Source organism: Schistocerca cancellata, chromosome 2 (assembly GCF_023864275.1).
Source record: "Schistocerca cancellata isolate TAMUIC-IGC-003103 chromosome 2, iqSchCanc2.1, whole genome shotgun sequence".
Taxonomy (NCBI): Eukaryota; Metazoa; Arthropoda; class Insecta; order Orthoptera; family Acrididae; genus Schistocerca; species Schistocerca cancellata.
In genome coordinates, this window is record NC_064627.1 from 1,061,142,473 (window position 1) to 1,061,169,823 (window position 27,351).

The 27,351-nt window shown below is 43.6% G+C and overlaps 1 protein-coding gene across 1 annotated transcript in view; it reads right to left on the reverse strand.

The window, feature by feature from the left end:
• Positions 1-26,193, reverse strand: part of LOC126149522 (uncharacterized) — a 222,703-nt gene extending 196,510 nt beyond the window's left edge. Inside the window, exon 1 of the mRNA XM_049915820.1 lies at positions 26,091-26,193. Coding sequence (XP_049771777.1) covers positions 26,091-26,170 — 80 coding nt within the window. The 5' untranslated portion in view covers positions 26,171-26,193. The remainder of the gene's footprint in view (positions 1-26,090) is intronic.
• Positions 26,194-27,351: the final 1,158 nt, after the last annotated feature.

A 27,351-nucleotide genomic window follows, 5' to 3' on the forward strand; every position in this document is an offset into this window, starting at 1 on the left:
AAGGATGTAGGTTGCAGTAGGTATTGGGAGATGAAGAAGCTTGCACAGGATAGAGTAGCATGGAGAGCTGCATCAAACCAGTCTCAAGACTGAAGACCACAACAATAACAACAAATATAAATTTATAATATAATAATCTTGTTTCCAAGTTATAATGAGTTGTTAACAATATACTTAATGGGAGACTAATTCTATAGTACCGCTGTTATCAGTAAACTCAGCTGACAGTATTGGTGTCTAAAGGAGACTTAAGAGAGTGTCAAATTGCTGCAAAATTAATGAGGGACAGAGGTGCCCAAATTAAATGAGCTTTACGATTTTTTTATTACAAAAATCAGGAGGCTTGCTACTTGTTGAATATATGCTTGTAAGGAAATGTATAATAGCTGATTACTAATTCAGGTTCTTATCTGTAGGAACAGCGCACGCCCATTAGCTTTGAACATTCTCCTTTACGTACAGGCTGCCCGGGTCGCTGTATTGCCGTTGTCACAGCCGTAGCCTGACTTGTACAGAGATTATGAGCCACGTTCTTTCTATGCTGTGACTGCTCGTTTGCGGTAAATAAACCGATTGTTTCAGTAAGAATTTACATTTACATCTGTTTATGCATCTCCGCAATAATTCAGTACAATGTCTGTATCATCAGCAAAGAGAATTAGTTCTATTTCGTCAACATGTGACGGAAACAATTGACATCTATTAAAAAATTAATAATGTATATTAACTGACGACTAACCAGTACACCAAGCTTCACTTACCTTGGCTCAGATTTATCTTTTAACTATGATGAAGTGAAGAAAAAGAACTTCAACGATTTCAATCTACATATGGAACGATTTGGCGAGCACTGAAGAGCAAAGTGAGAGAAGAGATTTAACTTTTATTAAGGCCATGGCTGTATCAACATTGATTTGTGGAAACAAGACGTGGGTGAATAAAACAAACTATCGAAACAAAATACAATCGTCTGAAATTGTTTCTTCGAATCAGTGAAAGGATACTCCCTAAAAGACAAAAAAAAAAAAAAAATGAATAGATGGGACAGAAACTAAATATAATCGTGTTGAATGACAGAAGTTTCAAAACAGAAATTTGGCAAAGTGCGTTTTTAGAAAGGATGAATGTAAGACTTCCGAACATTGCCCTTAAATGTCATCCCGCCAGAAGAGCAGATGTTAGTAGGGGAGAGGAAGTAAGCAACTCAGCAAGTAAGTAACAAGTATTGCTGGACACAAAAGTGAAACCTGCGGCACACTAGTAGCGGATCGCCCTCAAAGGTGATCCTTTAATCAGATTCATCGAGCTGTCTAACACCGCGTTCTCTTACTTACATTTCAAGTAAACCAGAGGTGCATTTAGAAATAACGTTAACGATGTTACGATCAGGGGAAAATATACAGTATTTCACGTAACTTCCGGAGTGAGATGTACGCTGTGTCTCTATCAACCACCATTCGATACTTGAACCTCCAAACACCGATAATCCCAAACTCCGACAGTTCTAGCAGAGCAGGCGTAGGCACGATAGACATTTCGTAACACGCATCGGCTCAGGAACAGATGACACATTCTGCTTTAGTGTGATGTCAGCGCCACTTAAGATAATTTGTATAAAGCAGTATCACATGACCTTTGGCTTTATTTTTTTAAAGAAAAGGAACGTTGGCGATTAACACTCACCCGACGTCGAAATCACTTGGCACACAGCAGCCAGACTGGACTAGTCGGAACTGATGTAGGGGTCCACTGTACACGTGAATCACAGTGGCCGTATGAAGAGATAAGGTCGATTCTGCCCAGTGGTAGTTCAGTGTCAGTTAGTTACATGTTCCACATATCATTTGAACGATTCCGATTCTATTATCCAAGTCGCGTGGAACGACTAAGTTTACAGGATATGTACATACATGATTAGTGTTAAACGTTAATGATTACATTTTAATTTTTAGACCTACTCAAGTAAATGCATTTTTTGGTATTTTTTATGGCTGTTGATTCTTCAGTAGATATTCGTCTGTGGAATAGAAGGAGTTGTCCAGAACAATATACACTTCTGGAAATTGAAATAAGAACACCGTGAATTCATTGTCCCAGGAAGGGGAAACTTTATTGACACATTCCTGGGGTCAGATACATCACATGATCACACTGACAGAACCACAGGCACATAGACACAGGCAACAGAGCATGCACAATGTCGGCACTAGTACAGTGTATATCCACCTTTCGCAGCAATGCAGGCTGCTATTCTCCCATGGAGACGATCGTAGAGATGCTGGATGTAGTCCTGTGGAACGGCTTGCCATGCCATTTCCACCTGGCGCCTCAGTTGGACCAGCGTTCGTGCTGGACGTGCAGACCGCGTGAGACGACGCTTCATCCAGTCCCAAACATGCTCAATGGGGGACAGATCCGGAGATCTTGCTGGCCAGGGTAGTTGACTTACACCGTCTAGAGCACGTTGGGTGGCACGGGATACATGCGGACGTGCATTGTCCTGTTGGAACAGCAAGTTCCCTTGCCGGTCTAGGAATGGTAGAACGATGGGTTCGATGACGGTTTGGATGTACCGTGCACTATTCAGTGTCCCCTCGACGATCACCAGTGGTGTACGGCCAGTGTAGGAGATCGCTCCCCACACCATGATGCCGGGTGTTGGCCCTGTGTGCCTCGGTCGTATGCAGTCCTGATTGTGGCGCTCACCTGCACGGCGCCAAACACGCATACGACCATCATTGGCACCAAGGCAGAAGCGACTCTCATCGCTGAAGACGACACGTCTCCATTAGTCCCTCCATTCACGCCTGTCGCGACACCACTGGAGGCGGGCCGCACGATGTTGGGGCGTGAGCGGAAGACGGCCTAACGGTGTGCGGGACCGTAGCCCAGCTTCATGGAGACGGTTGCGAATGGTCCTCGCCGATACCCCAGGAGCAACAGTGTCCCTAATTTGCTGGGAAGTGGCGGTGCGGTCCCCTACGGCACTGCGTAGGATCCTACGGTCTTGGCGTGCATCCGTGCGTCGCTGCGGTCCGGTCCCAGGTCGACGGGCACGTGCACCTTCCGCCGACCACTGGCGACAACATCGATGTACTGTGGAGACCTCACGCCCCGCGTGTTGAGCAATTCGGCGGTACGTCCACCCGGCCTCCCGCATGCCCACTATACGCCCTCGCTCAAAGTCCGTCAACTGCACATACGGTTCACGTCCACGCTGTCGCGGCATGCTACCAGTGTTAAAGACTGCGATGGAGCTCCGTATGCCACGGCAAACTGGCTGACACTGACGGCGGCGGTGCACAAATGCTGCGCAGCTAGCGCCATTCGACGGCCAACACCGCGGTTCCTGGTGTGTCCGCTGTGCCGTGCGTGTGATCATTGCTTGTACAGCCCTCTCGCAGTGTCCGGAGCAAGTATGGTGGGTCTGACACACCGGTGTCAATGTGTTCTTTTTTCCATTTCCAGGAGTGTACAATGCCGTGTAGCACAACGACCTGGCGCAAGTCTTTCAATTGGATGTCAGTGCGGCGACTTCCGTGTCCTGAAAAGCCAACGCTCACACATCCAAGTACCGGGACCAACGCTGCTTAATTTCGGTGATCGGGTGGAAACCGATGTTGCCAACGTGAAAAGGCCGTTGGCGTTGTCCAGAACAAATGATTTTAAATTGCATTCAAAACACGCTTCGTTACCTCTCAGACATTTTCTGTTATCGGGTAAATGATCAAAAAATTTTCTTTTTCCCTATTAAACTCCTTTCTCAACCACCGACAGCTTTAACTATGGCTAATAAAGGTCATTTTTCCCTCTAGTGTTGTAGGTATGGATATAACTATTCCTTTCAAATTATGATGGATTATGTGTGACGAATTTCGTTAGGGAATATGTGTTTTGTGACGCTATATTTAAAAAGTCTAACTCCTTGAAAGGGTACCTAGATGACGTTCGCTGGTGAACACCATCACACGTAACTGCATCAGCTCGTTCAATCTTTGGACAATAAAAGCTTCATTTCTAATAACTGGCGTCACTTCGTTTCCTCCGGTACGAATCTATTCTGGTAATGACTGGGTTCAAAATCGTCATGGCGATTCCAAATTTCACGAGGCGCAAAATTCCTATTGTCGTAGAACACGAAAACGATTTTCTGGACTGCATTCTGAAGAGCGACGAGACTAGGGCGCGACACAACACAGTAAATAAAGTGACAAACAACGGAGTACCGTTCCCTGCTACCCAACAGACACACACACACACACACACACACACACACACACACAGGATAACAGAACAGCATCCAGGAGTAACTCTAATTAAACAGCTCTTACACAGGTTCCTGAAATGTTTCGACATCGAAGACCATCAAGCGAAAAGTAAGGAATGGCATATTATGAACATAGATTAAGTAAATCTGAAAATATGATACTTCTGAAATATGTTGTATTCTATGTGTCTAACATTTCGCATTGTTGTTGCTGTGGTCTTCAGTCTTGAGACTGGTTTGATGCAGCTCTCCACGCTACTCTAACCTGTGCAAGCTTCTTCATCTCCCAGTACTTACTGCAACCTACATCTTCTGAATCTGTTTGTGTATTCATCTCTTGGTCTTCCTCTACTATTTCTTCCCTCCACGCTGCCCCCCAATGCCAAATTTGCGATCCCTTGATGCCTCAGAACATGTCCTACCAATCGACCTCTTTTTCTAGTGAAGGTGTGCCACAAATTTCTCTTCTCCCTAATTCTATTCAATAACTCCTCATTAGTTATGTGATCTACCCATCTAATCTTCAGCATTCTTCTAGCACCACATTTCGAAAGCTTCTATTCTCTTCTTGTCTAAACTATTTATCGTCCATGTTTCACTTCCATACATGGCTACACTCCATACAAATAATTTCAGAAAAGACTTCCTGACACTTAAATCTATACTCGATGTTAACAAATTTCTCTTCTTCAGAAACGCTTTCCTTGCCATTGGCAGTCTATATTTTATATCCTCTTTACTTCGACCATCATCAGTTATTTTGCTCCCCAAACACCAAAACTCCTTTGCTACTTTAAGTGTCTCGTTTCCTAATCTAATTCCCTCAGCATCACGTGATTTAATTCGACTACATTCCATTATCCTTAATTTGCTTTTGTTGATGTTCATCTTATATCCTCCTTTCAAGACACTATCCATTCCGTTTAACTGCTCTATTATTGATTTATGACGTCTTTTATATCTTTTAATTACAAAAATGTTTGTCAGAGCATCGTATGGTTAACAATTACACAGCAAGTGAATACAGCTTGAACAGTTTGCTATTTTGCCAACAACTTTATTTAAATATTAATCACAATAGATAGTACAAAATCATGATAATTTAGGAAGTGGCCAGTCGCATGTGTTAGCTGACATCACTTTCGTAAAACCGAGTCATAAGACACTTCTGAGAAGCAGGCCTAAATAACTGTTTAAACAATATCTAACGGCAATCTGTTGTCATTTACCGTGAGCTCACTTGCACACAAATGCCGGCTCGTTTACTTATCTTGAATCGTCTGAGTATGAATGTGTGTAACATTTCTTTATTTAAATACGGTTGTAGTATATTAATTTAGTCCGGATCATGTTGAGTCAAATCTTGTCTGTCGAGCTTAAGAATGATGTATTTTGGTGGTGACGTTCTTCAGCCATTGGGAAAGCAGACAGTAGTGGTACATGACGGGAGTCAAGTAGACACCGAAACTTTTAGAGTGAAGAGCACAAGAGAGTGATTCTGGACACTTTTACGTTCGTTCCTGAAGAAAGCAGACGTGCCTGTGATATAGCACTTTATTCTGTCCTGTGGTTGGCAGATTCTGGGCGGTGAACTGCCAGTATGAGATTTTAACATTTACATTAGACAGTACAATCTAAAACCAGTCAAAAGTTGCAATTTTTACTTATTTTAATTACTTGATAATTAGTTTCATTCTGAGACGAATTTGAGATCATCGTAACATAGTCAAAAATGGTATTTCTGAAGACGCGAAAACTATGTCAAAAATGTGCAACCAACAGTTACAGAGCATGCAGGCAACGTTAGATGAAAGACACTTGGATGTTCGTTCTGGAGGAAGGCATACCTGCCTCTGGTATTGTGTGGTTTTTGATGGAGTGGGCGATACGTTGTGTGCGCTAAACGGCCTCTGCTGTACTTTGAGTTCGGAACGGGGGTCTGAATGTGCTCCAGAATAGGGCTCAAACTTTTCCGCTTGTATTACAGAACTGAGGATAGACAGAGAATGTGTTACTATTCTTTGTATCACGAGTGTTAATTTGTAAATTATAACAGGGAGTTCTGAACTGTTTTGTGCTGATGGATATTTCGTGTATTGTAATCACGAAATGGACTTGGTTTATGCGTACGTTTGCCTACAATTTAGTCTGTGGATTTTTCTACCATTCTCCTAACGCTCTCAACGTAACTTTACTGCATTTTATAAAGGTATTTTCTTTCTGTATTTTAATCGAATATCATAGGACCACTTCCTGTTTATTTCAGATTTACCTCGAGTAAACATTATTGAACACAATTCTCCGTTGTCGACATGAATTACTGACGTTAGAATAGAACCATTTTTACTGACTTGTTCGTTAAACTTTTATTTTGTGTTTCTTTGTAATTTTTTAACTCGCAATTCCAGCCAATGCATGGACTATTTCATCGCTTGATCATAACTACAGGTTATTATTTACAGTGAATTAACTGTGGATCATGAAAGCAGACATGTGTGGCTCATCCATTTGACTGCTTCAATCTATTCTTTTTTAAGCGGAGCCGTGCATAGCCCAAGTACCTAAATTACTAGTAACCACAGGTAAAGATGCATATGATTTGTTCACAAGTGGCGCTGTTTGGTTAGAGAGCAACTACTCATCAGTAACTGTAAGGTACAGTCGCACATGTCACGACAGTTAACTTAAATACTATGAGCTGCTTTCTAACGTCGCCCTTTTGAGAAACTTTCAATTGAAAATCTCAATGCGAGACAGAAGGCAACGCCACAATACGAACAGTTCATAACGAAATAACTACTCTTACTCATTTTTCCGAGAATTGAGTTTATTTACGACACTTCGAGGCGGATCGCATGCGTGAAAGAAATTACTGTTGTTTATGTTCAGTTTATGTTCAGGGCAAGGAAGCTGTGGATCCAAAATGTTTGAAAAGCGGAGAACCGGACGTGATAGTGTCTTATAGCCACTGGAGTATCACAGCATCACTCCAGATATTGGGCCTGCATGACATTGAAGAATGTAATCTGGTAACGTTCATTGCCGTTGGAGTTGCATACTCGTATGCTGTACGCATAACTGGGTCTCGTCAGAAACGACGACGTGTTGACACTGCTGAATCGAGTAATGTTATTGGGCACACCACTGTAAGCCTTCCTCTGTGTTGTTGAATCAAGGGAGGTTGCAACAATGGACGCTGTGCTGGCAGTCCATACTGCTCGAGACGTCGTCGCGGTGTTCATATGTATACTTCTGTTGCTGCACTACCCTATTTCCTGACTCAGGGTTCGTGATGTGGAATATGTCTTCTCTCTCGGGCGTTAATCGCACGGGGTCGCTCAGCTCCTCCACGGCGCTGTACGGACCCCTGAACTAATCGATTCACTGTTCACATGACAGTCGTGAAATCCCGACCACAGCGACCAGCAATATCACAGGACGATTAACTGCAATGTCAACAGGCCACCATCTCGCCACTGTCGAAATGTGAATCTCTTTCTTACATGAGGCTTGTCGGAAACAACCTGTAAAAATGCAGTTTCTTGTTGAAGAGTCCCACTGTGTCATCTTTTACATACATGCAGAATGCAGACGCCGTTCCATATACGTAGGTTGGAACTGCTGTGGCACACTGCTGTGGAGACACTACGCAATGGAATCTTCTATTGTCGCTGATAGCACACGTTGTTGTCATACCTACCTTACCTCCGAGCAAATGGACTCGCCCGTCCCACGTCACTCGCGTGCGCGTAATCGAAGGAAACAGTAACTTTTGAGCGAGCGATATAACGTAACGGTGTCACTGTGTTTTCGAAACAGGAACAACGGAGTTGGATCAATAATGAATGTGCCAGAGGTGGTACAGCACGACAGTGTCATCAAGGTCTTCAAGAGGCGTGCGGGGAATCGGCATTGCCGTACGGAACAGTGGCACGTTGGGTAAAGGCCTTCAACGAAGGTCGGCAAACTGTGGCAGACATGGATGGGGCAGATCGTCCTAGCGTCTATGAAGAAGAAGTGCATGCTGTTGCCGCGTTAGTAGACAGTGATCGTCGCCATGCGATTCGTGAGCTCGCCCACGAAACCGGATTAGAGTATACGACTGTGCTTCGCATCCTGAAGGAACGCCTGGGCATGCGAAAAATTGCATCACGATGGGTTCCGCGTGACTTGACGGAAATGCAGAAATGGATGCTTTACGACGTTGCTCAGGCGCACTTGGAGCGCTATGAGCGCGAAGGAGAGGCTTTCTTACGCCGTATCGTAACACTGGATGAGACATGGGCCACATCGTACGAGCCAAAACTGAAACGCCTATCCAACGAATGGCGTCATTATCGGTCGCCGCGGAAGTCGAAAGTGCGTCAGAGCCCCAGTATGGTGAAAGTTATGGTGATTCTCGTGTACGACTGTGATGGTGTTATCCTAACGCATTACGCTCCTCCATGGCAGACCGTCAATGCACAGCATTACGGTTCGTTTTTGGAGCATCACCTGCGATCAGCTTTGCGAAAGAAGCGGCACCCACCCATCATTTTGCACAACAATGCGCGGGCGGCGCAAGCTGTGGCTGCTCTGTTCGGTCGATGGGACTGGGAAGTACTGTACCATCCACCATACTCCCGGGACTTAAGACCTTGGGACTTTGATTTCATTCCGAAGATGAAGGAACCACTTTGTGACATTCGCTTCAGAACTGTTCCAGAGGTTCGACAGGCAGTAGACAGCTCCATTCCCACCATCAACAGCGACAGGCAGTAGACAGCTCCATTCCCACCATCAACAGAACAGGCTCTGCTAACGGTATACTACGCCTTCCACATCGCTGGCAACGGGTTCTACGCATTGCTGGTGACTACTTTGAAGGACAGTATAACAGGTGCAAACATGTAACTCTTTTGAATCGGTTGCGAATAAATAGTTGCCACTATTTAAGTTCCAAGCCTCGTACATACACTCCTGGAAATTGAAATAAGAACACCGTGAATTCATTGTCCCAGGAAGGGGAAACTTTATTGACACATTCCTGGGGTCAGATACATCACATGATCACACTGACAGAACCACAGGCACATAGACACAGGCAACAGAGCATGCACAATGTCGGCACTAGTACAGTGTATATCCACCTTTCGCAGCAATGCAGGCTGCTATTCTCCCATGGAGACGATCGTAGAGATGCTGGATGTAGTCCTGTGGAACGGCTTGCCATGCCATTTCCACCTGGCGCCTCAGTTGGACCAGCGTTCGTGCTGGACGTGCAGACCGCGTGAGACGACGCTTCATCCAGTCCCAAACATGCTCAATGGGGGACAGATCCGGAGATCTTGCTGGCCAGGGTAGTTGACTTACACCTTCTAGAGCACGTTGGGTGGCACGGGATACATGCGGACGTGCATTGTCCTGTCGGAACAGCAAGTTCCCTTGCCGGTCTAGGAATGGTAGAACGATGGGTTCGATGACGGTTTGGATGTACCGTGCACTATTCAGTGTCCCCTCGACGATCACCAGTGGTGTACGGCCAGTGTAGGAGATCGCTCCCCACACCATGATGCCGGGTGTTGGCCCTGTGTGCCTCGGTAGTATGCAGTCCTGATTGTGGCGCTCACCTGCACGGCGCCAAACACGCATACGACCATCATTGGCACCAAGGCAGAAGCGACTCTCATCGCTGAAGACGACACGTCTCCATTCGTCCCTCCATTCACGCCTGTCGCGACACCACTGGAGGCGGGCTGCACGATGTTGGGGCGTGAGCGGAAGACGGCCTAACGGTGTGCGGGACCGTAGCCCAGCTTCATGGAGACGGTTGCGAATGGTCCTCGCCGATACCCCATGAGCAACAGTGTCCCTAATTTGCTGGGAAGTGGCGGTGCGGTCCCCTACGGCACTGCGTAGGATCCTACGGTCTTGGCGTGCATCCGTGCGTCGCTGCGGTCCGGTCCCAGGTCGACGGGCACGTGCACCTTCCGCCGACCACTGGCGACAACATCGATGTACTGTGGAGACCTCACGCCCCACGTGTTGAGCAATTCGGCGGTACGTCCACCCGGCCTCCCGCATGCCCACTATACGCCCTCGCTCAAAGTCCGTCAACTGCACATACGGTTCACGTCCACGCTGTCGCGGCATGCTACCAGTGTTAAAGACTGCGATGGAGCTCCGTATGCCACGGCAAACTGGCTGACACTGACGGCGGCGGTGCACAAATGCTGCGCAGCTAGCGCCATTCGACGGCCAACACCGCGGTTCCTGGTGTGTCCGCTGTGCCTTGCGTGTGATCATTGCTTGTACAGCCCTCTCGCAGTGTCCGGAGCAAGTACGGTGGGTCTGACACACCGGTGTCAGTGTGTTCTTTTTTCCATTTCCAGGAGTGTATACTGTGTAGTTCCGCTGAAATGCTGATCATTTGCTTAATTATTGAGACGTGGAGTACACTTCAAGTCAGGCTGACATGACGCTTTGATTATGTCATAATTTTAACAGCCAGCAAAGTACATATACAACGTTACATGGGCAAGATGTTCGCTGCTAGTGGGATACAAGCGAATTTTTTTTCTCTCTGTTACACACTACTGTAACACTGCCACCATTTTTTAGGCCAATCTATGAGGATGTGTGGAGAATTGTCCCAGGAGCCGCTGGTAGCTGTCTAGCGCAGGCTGTTGTCATTTTGGTTTTAGCAACCGAGCTGTTGAATTATAACGAGGCAGGCCAGGCTCGGTCGGTGACACGTGCAAAGCAGCGGTAATGCACAGCACAGGCTATCGGATTTCTCCGTAGTGGATTTCAATGGTGTTGCCGAGAACGTGACTAGAAGCGGCGCATCGGTATAACAACTGCTCCCTCGTATAAATAGCTGCTGTTTTCGTAGCGGTTTCATACGCAGCTCAGCAGTTTTATCAGGACACGGGGGATATTGCAGACGAGGAGACGGCACGGAGCCGCTTGCAGCAGTCCCGAGTTCGGGCCTGTCGCGGTACCAGCATACTGCGCTAAGTCCTCCTTCCTGACTGAGTGCCACAGCGCAGCGGACCTTCCGGGCTCACTCCATCATCGGCTGGACTCCTTCCCAGGGGGCAGCGCTTCGCACTGCACACCGTCGCCTGCCTACCGCAGACCTGGATACCGCAGCAAGTCTGCCGACCATCTTTGTGCGCTGCTATACCTGACGTAAACATTACGCCATGTATTCTTCCGCGTTTGCTTGAATCTCATTGGATTTCGTTTCACGTGGAGCGGAAGGCAAACTGTGACCAGTACTGCCAAAGCAGAGTTGCTAAGCACAGCCTTGCCAAACGTCTTCACAAAAGAAGACGAAGTAAGCATTCCAGAATTCGAATCAAGAACAGCTGCCAACACGAGCAACGTAGAAACAGGTATCCTCAGAGTAGCGAAGCAACTTAAAACACTTATAGGGCACACATCCGAACAGAAGAAACCATCGACATCATAGAAAGCAACATCCAACTACAAGGAAACATACCCACAGCAAACATACAGGAAATATCAGCCGTACTCAGGATCATCACACAGCAAAACTACTTCACATTCAACAAGAAATTTTACTCTCAACAAGATGGACTACCCATGGGATCCCCAATCAGTGGCCTTCCAGCTGATATTTATCTCAATCAGAGGGAAAAACAAATCTCTGACAAAATATTAATACCAAAACAGTACAAAAATATATTGGTACAGATATGTAGATGATATAATTTGCTTAACAGATGAACCACAGCCTCGCATAAAAGAACTTCGTGACAAAATAAACTCCATCCACCCAAAAATACAGTTCATGAAACTTCATGGCACATTAAAACTGTGTGCCGGACCGAGACTCGAACTCGGGACCTTTGCCTTTCGCGGGCAAGTGCTCTACCATCTGAGCTACCCAAGCACGAGTGCTAGTTCTGCAAGGTTCGCAGGAGAGCTTCTGTAAAGTTTGGAAGGTAGGAGACGAGGTACTGGCAGAAGTAAAGCTGTGAGGACGGGGTGTGAGTCGTGCTTTGGTAACTCAGATGGTAGAGCACTTGCCTGCGAAAGGCAAAGGTCCCGAGTTCGAGTCTCGGTCCGGCACACAGTTTTAATCTGCCAGGAAGTTTCATATCAGCGCACAATCTGCTGCAGAGTGAAAATCTCATTCTGGAAATACAGTTCATCATAGAAACACAAACAGTTGTAAATCTTAATTTCTTAGATCTCACCATACACACGAGAAACAACAAACATGAATTCCCAATCTACAGGAAACCCACGATCACCAGCATTGCTATTCATAATCAATCCAATCTCCTCATAACTCACAAAGAAACCAGCTTCATATATTTATTACACAGACTGAACAAAACACCCGTGAACAAACATGATTAAACACAAAAACTGAACACAATAAAACAAATTGCACAGGAGAACGGATATGATGCAAAGAGAGTAGATAAAACAAACCACAAAATTCAAAAACAAGTAACACATAACCGTGAAACATTAACACTAACAAGCACAACACAACACACAACAAATCAGCAGACAGTAAGCAACAAATGGCACATAATGACTTACAACAACAAAGTCACACACAGGGTGGGTAATATACTAAAGAAACAAGGATTCAACACAGCAAACAGAACCAAAACACAGTACAAAGCAGACTTGGAAGAAATACCACCAACAATGACAAATACAGCCAGTCCGGTATATACCAACTTACTTTCAACTGCTGTCAATCTGTATATGTGGGCCAAACATGCAGGAATTTCAGAACCAGGTATACAGAACATCTCAGAGCACTGAAAATCAATAGCTCACACTCAACATTCGCAGACCACCTGATAACACACAATAACCATCCAACAAACATTGAAACTGACTTACAGTTCCTTAAAATTAGTAGCAGCTCATACCAAAAATTAACTTATATCCAAAAAATCTATAGCCCAAGGAAGGAAAGTACTACATGAATACTTCACTGTGCCATAAAACCCTATTTGTCACAATTGAAGAACTATACACATAACACCCACATCAAGAACTACTCGGGGGGAGGGGGGGGGGGGGACTGCCCATTCTCTCTCTGTCTGTGCCCCATTCCCACACTTCAAACTTGCGCGCCTCACCCAGACAAACACGCCATGAAGAAAATGAATACTACACAGCTACAACAACACGTAGTGGCGGCGAAACTCTGCCCTTGTTTGCAAATTCGGAGAAAGTGCGTTGCCAAAGTTACAGAAATCAGCGTATTCACCTCGCCAAAACATATGAGAAATCACTACAACATCAAAGCTGTAAGTTACAATAAAAAGAAACGTGATATATACTCATTTCCGTTCGTAAATGCATAATAAACAGAAAAATAAAAATTACGTTTTGCTGTTTTCAGATGACAAGTTGTAGATTGTGTAGCAGACTAGCTACCAAAAGAAACACACAGTAGCCTCATGTAAGGTATGTAAACTAATGCACGCATCCACTATTTTGCCAGTTAAGCTATAACTAGAACTTTAGACATAATGTAATAAACAACATACAGTGCATCAGGTCATTAATACATATCTCAACTGTGAACTGTAAACAAATGATGTATAATTTTTTGCAACAATTATTCATTCAGAATTGTAAATATTTTGTACCAAAAATTTTTCTGAATGTTAATAGGTAACTTCAATTTTACAGTAAGAAAATAAAATAACCCACTGAAGACAGCACAAAAAGTGCTGAAACATGTCTGGGTAAAACGAAAGTGAAAAGGTGTCTTGCATAAGGCGGAATTCCTCGTCCTATTTTCATAGCAAACACGGACATAAGAACAACTGCACCACCACAAGACGATTATTAAATCACTTAATAAAAGCGAGTCTTCTGGTCCAGGCTGTATACCAGTTAGGTTCCTTTCAGAGTATGCTGATGCAATAGCTCCATACTTAACATTCGTATACAACCGTTCGCTCGACGAAAGACCCGTACCCAAAGACTGGAAACTTGCACAGGTCACACCAATATTCAAGAAAAGTAGTAGGAGTAATCTACTAAATTACAGGCCCATATTATTAACATCGATCTGCAGCACTATTTTGGAACATATATTTTGTTCGAACATTATGAATAACCTCGATGAAAACGATCTATTGACACACAGTCAACATGGGTTTAGAAAGCATCGTTCTTGTGAAACATTACTAGCTCCTTACTCTTATGAAGTGCTGAGTGCCATTGACAAGGGATCTCAAATTGATTGCGTATTTCTGGATTTTCGGAAGACTTTTGACACTGTACCACACAAGCGTCTGGTACTGAAATTGCGTGCTTATGGAATATCGTGTCAGTTATGTGACTGGATTCGTGGTTTCCTGTCAGATAGGTCTTAATTCGTAGTGTTACACGCCCTTTTCTGTACCTTATCTACAGGGTGAAAAGTATTTAAACCGACAAACGCTGGGAGGTTGTAGGGGACATCAAAACAAATATTTTTCCCTAATGTAATTTTTTCCTATGAGGATTATTTAAACCGGTGGAGGCTGTATTACGCTCTTCAGTTGTTAGAGGCCGTATTACGATCTTCAGTTGTTAGAGGGCGTATTACGCTCTTCAGTTGTAGACAACTGCTGTCCACCACTGTAGCAGTGCATTGTCTCTGTTTACTAATGGAGCGATGCACCTGGAGTGAGTACACTGCTGTGGTTGGTGCGTACTACGTAGCGCACCATAACGGACGAGCCGCAGAGCGGATTGATCAACAAGTGCGGTTCTTCGTTAACGTGTGGGTCGGTGTTGTTGGGGACTGTTTAATTGGGCCGTATCTGCTACCTAGGCCATTAAATGGCAGGCACTATTACAATTTTCTCGCCAGAGCATTTCCAGACTTGCTGGAAGACGTCCCGCTCCCTACAAGACAACGCATGTGGTTCCAACATGACGGGGCGCCAGCACATTTCAGTCGTCGTGTGCGTCGATTCCTGGACCGACGGTTCCCAAAAACGTCGATTGGCAGAGGTGGTCCTGTACCATGACCTGCTCGATCCCCAGATATGTCCCCTCTGGACTTTTTTGTGTGGGGAGAGATGCGCAACCTTGTTTACACAACTCCTGTTGCATCACAAGAGGATCTGGTAGCCCGGATAGTAGCAGCAGCAGGAACAATTCAAGATACTCCTGGGGTTTTTGCCCGTGTCAGACAGAACATGATCCGATGGTGTAAACTTTGTTTACATGTCAATGGAGGCATTTTTGAAAAGCTACTGTAATTCAAATTGGGTTGTGTTTATGTGTCTCCTCTTGGTCATAAATAAATGGAAAAGTGCTTGTTGGTTTAATAAATTTTCCGTCAGAAAAATCTTCCTCTACCGATTTAAATACACCTCACAAGAAAAAATGACATTAGCGAAAAATATTTGTTTTGATGTCCCCTACAACCTGTCGGTTTAAATACTTTTCACCCTGTATAAAAAACGATTTGGGAGACAATCTGAGGACCCGTCTTAGGTTGTTTGCATATGACGCTGTCGTTTATCGAACAGTAAAGCCATCAGAAGATCAAAACACATTGCAAAACGATTTAGAAAAGATATCTGTATGGCACGAAAATTGGCAGTTGACCCTAAGTAACGAAAAGTCTGAGGGCATCCACACGTCTGCCAAGAATGGTCGATTGTTCGGTCGTTCTTGTTGTTTATCAAGCGTACTGATAACATTGAAAAATAAACCTTACTTTTACTTCTGCATGAAGTTCACTATATACATGCGCAATTAGCATAAATAACAATATATTCTTTAAAATTCACAACTTCCAATGCGAAATGGCCGCCGTTCTTCAAAGCTAGAACAGAGAGAGTATGTAATAACGCTGGTCTTTTTGGTTTCTTGCACCAGCGAGTAAAAGAACAATTACATTGCTACATAGATTCTATACAGTTATTTTATAAAGTCTGTTGCTTCGTTATTGTTTCGTTTCATTACAAATTACCGTTCTGGCAGTTAATTACACGTGGATTTTCCAAGTCCCCGGGTGATATTTTCAATAATTTTGTAAGGTGGCTATAATTTCCCCTGTGAGGTGGCAATAATTTCGCACCTTACAAGCACTCATCTACTTACTTTGCCGTGATTTACAACCTGAATTAGGTATCATTTGATAGGTTGTACGCCGTATATATGAATATTTGAAGAAGACTGACATTGTTATGTACACCTTGTAGATAGTTCTTAACGCTTACTGCATGAAAGGTGATGGATTGCCTATATTATCAAAACGGCGTAATGAATGATTGCCTATACTAGCAGAGGTTGGAACACCAGTGGAAATGAAACGGCAGGCTGAACTCAGGCCCTGGGTGGAAACTTCCGCACAGGTGTGTTGGTCTGCTAACACAGGAAGTAACCCAAGACGGATGGTCGGGACACCTGAGCGCTGAAGCACAATACAGCGGTTGCCAGCCGGTGTTGTAGCGACGCCGAAAGGATAACCGGATAAGATCTGCTTCAGGGGGTAGTCAAACAGGGCCAAATATTTATTTTCGCGTTCAGCATTTACCGTTGCCCACATTCATTTTACACCCGTCTGGAGTAGCATCTTCGAATTTAAAGTTTAACAATTTTCATTTTACTTCGTTTTGCCTCTGACTTGTCGTCGCACGATTTAATAATTTGTAACGCGTATCGGTTCAGTTTGACCACGGAGCGGGAAGCATACTCAACCATTTTCATACTGCGTGTTGATAGCGCGGCAATGAGAGCACAACAGTACAGAGACCGTGACTGTGCAAGATTTCTGAAATAGAAACTATATAGCAAAGCGTGATTAAGAAAAAAAGTTGTTTGCTGTTAATACATTCGAATATCGTAAAGTTTCGTTTCACTCCAGACACTCTGTGACCAAAATGGTACTGAAACAGAGGATGACAGACTAAAGGCCGAGATACTAAATGTCTTTTTCCAAAGTTGTTTCACAGAGGAAGATTGCACTGTAGTTCCTTCTCTAGATTGTCGCACAGATGACAAAATGGTAGATATCGAAATAGACGACAGAGGGATAGAGAAACAATTAAAATCGCTCAAAAGAGGAAAGGCTTCTGGACCTGATGGGATACCAGTTCAATTTTACACAGAGTACGCGAAGGAACTTGCCCCCCTTCTTGCAGCGGTGTACCGTAGGTCTCTAGAAGAGCGTAGCGTTCCAAAGGATTGGAAAAGGGCACAGGTCATCCCCGTTTTCAAGAAGGGACGTCGAACAGATGTGCAGAACTATAGACCTATATCTCTAACGTCGATCAGTTGTAGAATTTTGGAACACGTATTGTGTTCGAGTATAATGACTTTTCTGGAGACTAGAAATCTACTCTGTAGGAATCAGCATGGCTTTCGAAAAAGACGGTCATGTGAAACCCAGCTCGCGCTATTCGTCCACGAGACTCAGAGGGCCATAGACACGGGTTCACAGGTAGATGCCGTGTTTCTTGACTTCCGCAAGGCGTTCGATACAGTTCCCCACAGTCGTTTATTGAACAAAGTAAGAGCATATGGACTATCAGACCAATTGTGTGATTGGATTGAGGAGTTCCTAGATAACAGGACGCAGCATGTTATTCTCAATGGAGAGAAGTCTTCCGAAGTAAGAGTAATTTCAGGTGTGCCGCAGGGGAGTGTCATAGGACCGTTGCTATTCACAATATACATAAATGACCTGGTGGATGACATCGGAAGTTCACTGAGGCTTTTTGCAGATGATGCTGTGGTGTATCGAGAGGTTGTAACAATGGAAAATTGTACTGAAATGCAGGAGGATCTGCAGCGAATTGACGCATGGTGCAGGGAATGGCAACAGAATCTCAATGTAGACAAGTGTAATGTGCTGCGAATACACAGAAAGATAGATCCTTTATCATTTAGCTACAAAATAGCAGGTCAGCAACTGGAAGCAGTTAATACCATAAATTATCTGGGAGTACGCATTAGGAGTGATTTAAAATGGAATGATCATATAATGTTGATTGTCGGTAAAGCAGATGCCAGACTGAGATTCATTGGAAGAATCCTAAGGAAATGCAATCCGAAAACAAAGGAAGTAGGTTACAGTACGCTTGTTCGCCCACTGCTTGAATACTGCTCAGCAGTGTGGGATCCGTACCAGATAGGGTTGATACAAGACATAGAGAAGATCCAACGGAGAGCAGCGCGCTTCGTTACAGGATCATATAGTAATCGCGAAAGCGTTACGGAGATGATAGATAAACTCCAGTGGAAGACTCTGCAGGAGAGACGCTCAGTAGCTCGGTACGGGCTTTTGTCAAAGTTTCGAGAACATACCTTCACCGAAGAGTCAAGCAGTATATTGCTCCCTCCTACGTATATCTCGCGGAGAGACCATGAGGATAAAATCAGAGAGATTAGAGCCCACACAGAGGCATACCGACAATCCTTCTTTCCACGAACAATACGAGACTGGAATAGAAGGGAGAACCGATAGAGGTACTGAAGGTACCCTCCGCCACACACCGTCAGGTGGCTTGCGGAGTATGGATGTAGATGTAGATGTAGATGTAATAAGATATCCAACAAATAAATGGGATCTACTTCCGAGAGCGTAACAGTCCCAGTATACGTGTGCTACGGCTGCTGACCAATCATCGCGTTTGTGTTTGTTTACAGCAGGTTTATTCCTACGACGAACAGAGTACAATGCCGCGTGACTGTGGCGTGACTCACACAGTGGGGTCGCGTGCCGCACGCCGAGCAGAGGTGTGAAGCCATGGCCTGTCGCTAGCAGACATCTCGCCAGCCACCTGCCTCTTCCTGTGGAGTGTGGGGGGGGGGGGGGGCGTGGTCGCTAGCTTATACCGACACAGCGCTAATGTACGAGCAGAAAATAAAATACTGATTTTGACAGACACATCTTTCTGTGCCTCCACTGGCCTGCTACTCCTCATGAACCCTCCACTGCCAACTATCATGACACCTTAGTCACCCTTCCAACCTCGGGGCAGGCTATAATGCATACGTCGCATCGCTTGGCACAGGCGCACGTGCGATCCGTCACGAAAATTTGACGATCTGTCATCACCAGATGATGGACAAGTCGTGGTTCTTCGTCGTACTCTCACCGTCTTCCAGCTACATCGTACGGCAATTCTCGCAATTATGTGAACAACAGGTCTGCAATATTCCTGAGCAGCACCATTTGATACAGTTTCACAGAGTGCGACCATAAGGGTTATATGGGAACGTGCATTTGGTGTGGATGATGAAATAAAATACAGCCTCTCATCAACTCGCCGAAAATCAAAGTTCTAAACTGTTCGCAAGCTCTATACAAGCTCGGAGCCCCCATGTGCTACTGCAGGAAAAGATTTACCCACACATTACACAACACAAACAGTTCCATGAGCCCCAGTAAATGTGGTTGGACTTACAAGTTTGGTTACGTTGCGTCTATGGGGCGCCAACTCACATTCGTCGCATTGTACCCAATGTTCCACTAAAGCATTTAATATAAATGCACGCAGGATTTGCTATGCAATAAATCACATACACCCTCACTATTTTTTAAAATTTCACAAATTTGAGTTTATTTCCTATAAGAACATAGAAAAATAGAGTGTCGCAGTTCACAATAAATTGATTTTAGAGCCTAACCGAGTTTCTTAAGATCTTGGAGGCGGATGAGTAAACCATTATTAATTGTGTTGTTATCTTTAGAAAACCATTTGAGTTTCACAGTATCTCAGACTATAAATTCCACAATGGCTACACACTGAAACTTTAAAAGTGCGGCTTGTGTCACACGCAACCTGAAAAATTTCTATGTAGGAACTCTGAATAATTCACATACGCGAACTAGCGGCTATTTCACCGCTCGTCATATAAAACTGTCTCCTAACACAGCCTGACAGCCTCCAACGGTGTCTGAACGTACACTCCCCTCCAAATTTCCGCTGTTCACCCAGGAAATATCGGTCAAGCACCGTTTGAAGCAAGTTAAACTAGTGAACGTGAAAATTGCTGAAGTTCTTAATTTCAATCTTTTCTACACGTATAATACATGAAATCACACGGAAATTTTCGGAGAAATATTGTGCTGTTATCAGTTTTATTTTGTCTCGATAGTTTATTTATAAACGGTAATTTCTTTGGTTTTTCTCCGTTTTCGGATTTATAAATGTAAATATTAACAAACAATTTAAATTGTACATTAAATAATTTCCTATATATGTAAAGTTTATAGTACTGCCGCTACTTTTAGTATTTCTCTATTTATTTAGTAAGAAAAGCTGCTTTAAATTGCGTGAAATGCACTTTTCGGCCTCTCATTTAAAAATATTAGTAATTGCAATAAATCGATTATCACAGTCCCATATAGTTCTACGAGATGTATCTGCAGATACTTCATTTGTTGCAAACGGATAATGTGTTGCCGAGATATTCACTTTTACAGTTCAGGAATTATTTACAACACTTAACTTACAAAAATTTATAAACTAATGTGGATATCGAAGGCGCGTCTTCACACTCGTAATCATCCATCTTTTCCGCTTAAAATGAGCCTACTGGCTCTTCAGTGACACATATGGTTCAATACTTATTAATTTTGGGTTGAGCTTCAATTTTGCACTGGACGTGAAATCGACCATGAGAAAGGAGCAGCCATTGTGCTCCCCAACGGAAGGGTTTTCCCGGTCACGCGATCACCTTAACAGCCGGTGGAAGTCCAGAGACAACATCATCATTTGCGGAGCATACTGTGGAACTCGCTTTCCACGTGCTCCTGTCAAGGTGATTTCATCTGTAAATACGAATATGACTCGATCTTAGCCGCCGCCTATGTGTCCACGGTCGCGTGTTTGTGATCGAATGAAGTGTCTCTTCCCTTTAGAATAGGCTGTCGTTTTACAAGAGGACTACCGGTTATTAAAGCAAAGTCGATGACTACTACTAGCAACAGACTCTTAGACCTTAATCTAAACTGATATTACGTTAATTCTATTTTTTCTACGTAAGAGAGGTTTATAACAGCAGCACGACATTGCTGAATGCTTGCAGATTCCGTGGATGCGATACCATCCTTCTGAAATTGTATTTCAGAATTCATGTAAGAAGTCCATTTTTCAAATGTTGAAACCAATTAAATTCATCACTTCCCTATTTGCTACCATGATTTGAGGATCTATAGCAACTAAACATCAAAGGTTTCACTGGGATCCATTCATTTGGGTAATTACAAAATTGTGCCAATATCAAGGAGGTAATTTATGATGCAATATTGAAATGCAATTAAAAGACACGCCCGGATGATCACGCGCGTTGACACTCCACTTCCGAGATTCGAGGAGGCGTGCTGGCCGCTGATCGGATCCGCCCATCAGTCATACGATTCGTAAAAATTTCTGAAACGCTTTTACACTTTCACGCGGGATATGGGCTAACACTACACGCATGCAGTTGTAGTGCACAAATTCTGTCCCGGGGACAGAGGGGAGAGAGGTGTGGCTTAAGGGGGCGTGAAGGTGCCGGATAAGAGCCAAGAAAAAGAAGAAAACTGAAATTCAATTAAACGACTATTTTCAAAAGTATCGTTCATCCAAATGACGCTAGAGAACAAAAGCTCGTGTTTTGCACATACTATTGTAACATAAACTCATCAACGTGAATAGCAATCATAGTGTTAAATACTCGATGACTTCGAGAATATTGCGAACTCTCAAAATCTGAGACCGGCATTGGAACCAGCACACAATCTCCTTTATGACGAGGCATTTTACACGTGATTTTACGGTTGTTTTAAATTTCGTATAAATTACGTTTACGTTATTTTGCTAAGACGGCAGACCGAAACACGAAAGGAATAGTTGACTCAAATATTGTTGCTAACATTTTAACTTACATTACGATTAATTTAATATATAAAAGACCGTTTTTGTAGACCTCACATCCCTTAAGCTGGTGGGGAGAGAAATTATTATATACCGGTTCATTCTATGATGATGTTATACACTTTCAGAAATGATGAAGAAGGGTAAATTTATCAGTCTGAGGTAAGGAACGCTAGTCCAGAAGCGAGGCCAAAGTTATAACCGAAAACCGTTCTGATACCTCTGACACATGTACCGGTAGTTTTGTTGCTAAAATTGTAGAGTGGGCAACTTTCAAAGGTGGTAGTGTGGACCAAAACAAGAAAACAATTACTAGTACACATGGACCCTAAAATGCCTACCTTAAGTGCAATGAGTACTTGTTTCTCTTCACTACTGTGAAACACATCTTTTCTACTGAAGAAGTGCCCATGGCTCTTAAGGTACGCACTTTACAGTCCATAGTTATCGGACATTTTTTTCTTGTTTTGATACAACCACCTCTTGCAAAAATATTGAAATAAAAGATATTACAGTATTACTATCTTTAAAATTCTGAAGGTGGCAGGGGTAAAATACAGGGAGTGAAAGGCTATTTACAATTTGTACAGTAAACAGATGGCAGTTATAAGAGTCGAGGGGCATGAAAGGGAAGCAGTGGAATAGAAGGGAGTAAGACGGGGTTGTAGCCTGTCCCCGATGTTGTTCAATGTGTCAATGTGTATATTGAGCAAGCAGTAAAGGAAACAAAGGAAAAATTTGGAATAGGATTTAAAATCCATGGAGAAGAAATAAAAACCTTGAGGTTTGCCGATGACAGTGTAATTCTGCCTGTAAGAGCAGTTAAACGGAATGGACAGTTTCCTGAAAGGAGGATATAAGATGAACATCAACAAAAGGAAAATGAGAAAAATGGAATGTAGTCGAATTAAATCAGTTGATGCGGAAGGAATTAGATTAGGAAATGAGACACTTAAAATAGTAGATGAGTTTTGCTATTTGGGGACAAAAATAAATGATGACGAAGTAGAGAGGATATAAAATGTAGGCTAGCTATGGCGTTTCTGCAGAAGAGGAATTTGTTAACATCTAATATAGATTTAAGTGTCAGGAAGTCTTTTCTGAAAGTATTTGTATGGAGTGTAGCCATCTATGGAAGTGAAACATGGACGATAAATACGAGGCTATTCGAAAAGTAAGGAACGGTAGGTTGCGAAATGGAAAACACAGTGAAAATAAAAACTTTTATTTGCAACAGTCAGCTACAGCTTCCAGCTACTTATCTCCATAGTCGCCGATCCCACTTAGACGTTTGTCGTAGCGTTGTACCAACTTTCCAGTACCCTCGTTATAGAAGGCAGCCGCCAGTGCTCTCCGCCAATTCTCTACGCTGGCCTACAGCTCGTTGTGTGTGCCAAAATGTTGTCTTCATAGCCAGCGGTTCGTGTGAGCAGAGATGAAACTCAGAGGGAGACAATTACGGGCTGTATTGTGCGTAATCAAACATTTCCATTTATAAACGATACAGGAGCATCTTCATTGGCGCCGCAGAATGCGGCTGAGAATTGTCTTGAAGAAGAAAACGCACGACAGTTATGTAATGTTGGCTGCATAGCTTCAGGCGAAATTTCTCACCAGGCCCTCATACTTGGCGGGAGACGCTATTGTTCTAGGTATCTTTATGTGCTCCCTGTGTGCTCAGAACTAAAAAGAACGACGTAATGCGAACTACGGGAATGCTAGAGACACTGCCCAACATACTTGTGCAAAACTTCATCGGATTTTCACTGTGGTTTCCATTTCGCGACCGATCGTTCCTTACTTTCCGAATAACCCTCGTAGTTTAGACAAGAAGAGAATAGAAGCTTTTGAAATGTGGTGCTACAGAAGATTAGATGGGTAGATCACGTAAGTAATGAGGAGTTATTGAACAGAATTGGGGAGAAGAGGAATTTGTGGCATAACTTGACTAAAAGAAGGGATCGGTTGGTAGGATACGTTCTGAGGCGTCAAGGGATCACCAGTGTAGTATTGGAGGGAAGCGTGGCTGGTAAACATCGTAGAGGGAGACCAAGAGATGAATACACTAAGCAGATTCAGAACGATGTAGGTTGCAGTCGGAGATGAAAAAGCTTGCACAGGATAGAGCAGCATGGAGAGCTGCATCAAATCAGTCTCTGGACTGAAGACCACAACAATAACAACAACAACAGTATTAGTAGAAGATATGTGTTTCACAATAGCGGAAGCGAACAAGTACTAGTATGCACTTTAGAGGCCATGTTTTCTAGACGTTTTTCCTTGTTTTGGTTCACACTACCACCTCTGTCAGATGCCTAGCAACAACACTACCGGCACATGTATTCCGCTGTCGGACGTAGGAGAACTATTTCTCCTCATAACTTTCGACGTCCGTTTCCGGACCGTTTTTCGTTGCCTCAGACTGACATATTTACCCTTCTCAATCATCCTTGACAGTCTGTAACATCGTCACAGGTAGTTCTGAGTGCATTGAGCTTGAGGTAGGTCGTTACAAATCAAGTACTTCAATTTTTGTTCTTCATTACGCAAAGAAAGGCTTACTTATGAATATCTTAGAAGAAATCGAGATATATGCTCATTTAAAAACCAAATCATCAATGCTGCTCAACGAACAATTATATTTTCGCGAAAAATAGTTTTACGACCTTTTTGACGAAATTTTATAATGAAGATGCACCTACTCTTTTGTTTTAAAATATAAGATTAGTTATACCCATGGCAAAAGCTATGTATGAAAAATATGCTATACAACATATAAAATTTTTTATTAAATTGAGATTGATTATTATAAAAACTATTAGATCGATGAGTTCTAAGTATTTAATCATCGGTCTCATCAGTTTTTCAGACATACATAATGCGGAACGTGGCCTTGGCTGCTACCCTACTGTTATAAAGAATGTCACTGTGAAAACTACAGTTAAAGTAAGACGATTTTGCAACATCCATCAAAGATGCAATTGTGATGTAGGTGACTCGCTATAATCGATATATACCACAACTCCAAGGACTTTTACATCTTTGATTTAACTGACACTGTAATAGTATTAAGGTTGCCCATAGAGGGCACAGCTATTACACATCGTAGTTTACCATTTTTATCTAAAATATAAATAAGTTTTACATATACTAACTATCTGTTAATCAGACAATTTAAATGAATCAATTTTATGTTTTTAGTGTATTTCGTACTTTTATACTTCGACGTTAGCGTCATATTATGAACGCTGATTGGCAGTTGTGAAGTAGTGTGAGAGGAAGTAGGCAGAGCCTCTGCATTGACTTCGTAGCAGTTGAGGAGAGCTCCGCCTACCATCCTCCAAGGAAGCCATGGGTATAATAAGTTTTATTTTATCATGTTAAAATTTTGTCGTCATTAGACACTTTTCATTTTATTTTAAGATTGGTCTCTAGTATTTTCTAAAATTAATTCACAGGTCTGAAGATGGTTATATAAATATAACCGAAACCGGTGACCTATGTTACTGAGACATAAGTGATGTGATCAAGACTGAACTTTAGTTAAAATACAATACTTTATTGATCACTGTTCCAAAAATGTTTACCAAAATTGTTCAATTTTTGTGACTGCCTACGAAATTTAAGTTGGCAGCACTGGTAAAACATGACCGAAGCTTGTTAACATTGTGACTGTTTGTGAACTGTGTCGCAATAAATGTAGTGCTATGGAGACACGTTCTGACTTATTTCTTGGCACATAGACCACAGTGCCAGCACAAGTGAATCACGAAACCAAACTCTTCGAATGAATTGCAGCCGGTGTAATTCATCATTGTTTTGTCGATGAAATACTTAAGAATGGATCTGTGGCGTAATAACATGGTGGCTTAGAAATGAAATGTTTATAGACTTCGAGTGTAGGGAACGCGACGAACACAAGCCAGACGACTGTGCGACACACGCATACACACACGCCCCACCTGGAGTAGCGACGCAGCCACAGCAGCGCCTGCAGGAACATGCGCTCGGCGAGCGCCACGTCTACCCTCAGCGTCTCCATGGTAACGCGGCTGCGACACTGGACTACTTGTTGTCTACTGCTAGGGACACGGGCACGGAGCCCCCTGTGTCGCTGCCGCTATGCGCCGGCGCAGTGCCCCGCCCACTACCACGTCTGCTTCTGTTGCCACAGCTGCTCGCTGCGGCAGGTCGTGCGAGCACGTAGAAAAAGCTCCTCTGTGGACGGAAGGCACACTTCCCTCGCTCTTCCACTACAACGAAATTGTTGGCCTGAACCTACCGACACAGTACTCGGCTTTGACCAATGATAACGTGACAATGGAAGACAGGAAATACAGGAAAGTTTTTTTCCGAGCGGGATCGGTTGCGAGATTAAATCCACATTGAAAAAAAAAGAAATGGTTCAAATGGCTCTGAGCACTATGGGACTTAACATCTGTGGTCATCAGTCCCCTAGAACTTAGAACTACTTAAACCTAACTAACCTAAGGACATCACACACATCAATGCCCGAGGCAGGATTCGAACCTGCGACCGTAGCAGTCGCGCGGTTCCGGACTGAAGCGCCTAGAACCGCTAGACCACCGCGGCCGGCTAAATAAGACAACATTTTAGCTAGGACAGTGAACTGCAGACCGGCGCAGGGAATTGATGGAAAGGACACGTGGTGCTGGTGATCGAACAGGCGAGGCAACAGGTCTACACTCGGTTCTGAGCGCACAGTGAACAAGTAAAAATGCCTACAACAACAGAGTCTATAGCCAAGTGAAAGTGGCGTGCTGTCATTCGATTTTTTCATTCTGAGTGCCTTCTAAATTTAAACATTGTCTATGGAGTGCAGCGATCTGGTGCTATATTTAGGTTAAAATCAACTGTGGAGAACGCAATAATATTTGTTTATTTACCGGTTTCGGCTTGCGTTAAAGCCATCTTCAGAATTTTAGGCCCCCTATAGCTCGCGCTGGCGGCTCCTTGATCTTATCGTACTACCACGATCGCGGTACCACGAGAGGACCGAAGAGCCACCAGCGCGAGCTATAGGGGGCCTAAAATTCTGAATATGGCTTTCACGTAAGCCGAAACCGGTAAATAAACAAGTATTATGCGATATCGACTGTTGATTTTAACTTGAGTGTTCCCGCCTGATTTAATGCAGCCCACATAACGGAACTGTCTTGCGTGACAGCAAAGTGCGATAATCGCGCAGGAGCTTCGAGGCAG